This window comes from Penaeus monodon, chromosome 23 (genome assembly GCF_015228065.2).
Source record: "Penaeus monodon isolate SGIC_2016 chromosome 23, NSTDA_Pmon_1, whole genome shotgun sequence".
Classification (NCBI taxonomy): domain Eukaryota; kingdom Metazoa; phylum Arthropoda; class Malacostraca; order Decapoda; family Penaeidae; genus Penaeus; species Penaeus monodon.
The window spans coordinates 41,160,826-41,163,218 of record NC_051408.1 but is presented as its reverse complement, the minus strand read 5'-3'; the positions used below and the strand labels follow the sequence as shown (position 1 = coordinate 41,163,218).

Here is a 2,393-nt window from a genome sequence, read left to right as displayed (position 1 = left end):
GTGGACTTGCATACAAGGAGACCCTCAATACAAATTTCCCTGGAAGACATACCCTGTGAGCTGTTAGGTCCGAGCGCAGGAGTGCAGCAAATGAGCGGTCTGAAGCTCCTGAGCCCAGAATGCCTTCAAAGGGTGACACGGGACTGTTGGATGCAGAATCATTCCGCCTCTGATTGTCCAACACTTCGTCGGCAATTTGTCTTCCGATCTTGCCTGCTTGGATCCCACCACCCACCAGCCGGCTGCTGCTATTGGACGAACCTGCACCTCCAACAGGTGAAGCATCTTGCAGGTGATTTGTGTCTGGGTGGCAATCATATGTTCACAACATCTAACCTTTACATCATCATTATCAAATTTGCCAAGCATATCACCTTCAGGAGTGTGAGAGGTAAGCTAATAGATGGAGGTCTGTGTGTTATTTATTAGTCTACTTTCTTATAATACATGGAAAACTTACCTGGAGAACTCAGGAACTCGTTAAAGCTATTATACGACTGTGACACTGATTCATTCGCCATGGTGCTCTCCACAAGCCCAGCTTCTGATCTGTTGAATAAAAATCCCATACATCTTCATCAAACCTGAAAGTTTAGCAGCACAATCCAGAAATTTTCCTGTAAACAGTCATAAAACATGCCTACATAATTCTACTCATTCACAGACCTTGTTTGTCAATGAGCACGAAAAAGCAGTCACTTACGTTACGACACTATTTTTTGATATGATGTACTCGATCTCTTTGGTCCATGGATTCTTGAAGGTCCTCCAAGAGCTTTGTAATCTCACGAAGGACCCCTCCTTGGTGCGGAACCTGTATACCTGTGGAGAAAAATCATCAGAGGTGTTAGCTTTCAACTAGATTTCACAATGCATTCTTAACTATTTATCAAATTCACTTTATAAACCCATGTAGTAAATATCCAAATGAGAAGAATGAGAAAATGGAATCATAGCTCTAGTTAATAAATTCATATCTTCTCTTCACTTCAATATCTACCCTAAACAATGTTTATATTTTCTCTTCATTTCAATATCCACTCAAGAAAAGTTGGAATCTGGTTTCATATTCTATTGTCAACAGTTTCTTTATCAACAGCCATTCCTATATAAAAATATACTTTATAAACCATAATCAGTACATTTCTGTAATAATTTACACATACTTCCATTTTAGCTTTTAACTTCATAGTCCCATGATTGAAGAAATAAGAAAATATGCAGAGCAGATTAACTGACTGTTCATAATTATATTCTGCTGTTAAGGGCATGAGGTGTGTAGATGCAGAATAAATACATTATCCATAGAACCCAATATAACAACACATCTTTAACATACCTGGGTACTGCAACTCTCCGTACTCTGCAATGTTGCCCGGTGAGTTTCTGCCAGGAACGGAATGTCATCCTGATGAAAGTATTCATACATGCTAGACCCGAGGAGTTCTTGCGGCAGCCACCCTAAGAGTAATGATGCTCTGGAAAAATGAAAGTGCCAATGATGATAAAAGCAAAACACAAATTTACAAATTAAATCCTATATAAACTCTAAGACTGCAACAGGAAAGCATACAAAGTAATGTACACAATCAATCCCTATCTATATTACATGAATATATCACATTAAATACACTTATTTTTAGGGTACGCCGTACTTCTGATCAATAAAGACAAATTTCCCATCATTGGTGTGTTTGGAGATGAATTCAATTGGTTCTGTTGGTGCAGCACGACTGAGCCTTGATGTCTCGCGTGTACTGGATGCCAAGAGAGGGGGGTGAACACGGCCAACTGCAACCTACAGAGATTTTGTGAATTAAGTAAAAAAAAATTCTTTGTTTTTATCTTCCCTTTTTTCTTTTTTTTCTTTTTTTTCTGATTATGATATTGACAGCATTTGTTATATTCCTAGTACAACATTCAACAAGTCAATTTCCTTTTTTTTTTTTATTACTATTATTATCATCTAATTAATTTTTTTTTTTATCAGTTTAATTTGAAATAAGCTAATCACACATCAACACAGACACTTATATTATATAAATATTCACACAAAATGGAAAAACAATAAGAAAAAATCAAACATTCTTAGACTCACAACAACAGAATTATAAGCCACAAAAAGGGGTCAGAAAGACCACACAAAACTCATACCAGGCAGGAGAGATTGCACGAGTCAGAGTCACTTTCCGAGTCCTCTTCCAAAGGGTCTTTGGTGGGAGCCCAGGATTTCAGGTAGCCCGTGAAGTGAATCACACTGTATTTCTTGTCTGGAAAGAAATTAACAAAATGTAAGGGGAAATATGTTCAATAAGAAAAACGGTTTTCAACCAAATTTTGCATGTACAGAAATTAATATTATCCTCAACAAGAAGGAAGATGGACTTCACTCT

The 2,393-nt window shown here is 37.3% G+C and overlaps 1 protein-coding gene across 4 annotated transcripts in view; it reads right to left on the bottom strand.

Annotated features, from left to right (window-relative positions):
- Nucleotides 1-2,393, bottom strand: part of LOC119588079 (protein cycle-like) — a 19,177-nt gene that overhangs the window by 2,284 nt on the left and 14,500 nt on the right. For 3 of the 4 annotated variants that reach the window (XM_037936782.1, XM_037936786.1, XM_037936783.1), the window contains exons 8-13: nucleotides 2,155-2,270; nucleotides 1,656-1,798; nucleotides 1,340-1,478; nucleotides 704-822; nucleotides 461-549; nucleotides 53-303 (exon numbers count right to left, since the gene is read on the bottom strand). In XM_037936782.1, coding sequence (XP_037792710.1) covers nucleotides 53-303; nucleotides 461-549; nucleotides 704-822; nucleotides 1,340-1,478; nucleotides 1,656-1,798; nucleotides 2,155-2,270 — 857 coding nt within the window. The remainder of the gene's footprint in view (nucleotides 1-52; nucleotides 304-460; nucleotides 550-703; nucleotides 823-1,339; nucleotides 1,479-1,655; nucleotides 1,799-2,154; nucleotides 2,271-2,393) is intronic. The other variant, XM_037936785.1, reaches the window with a different exon arrangement.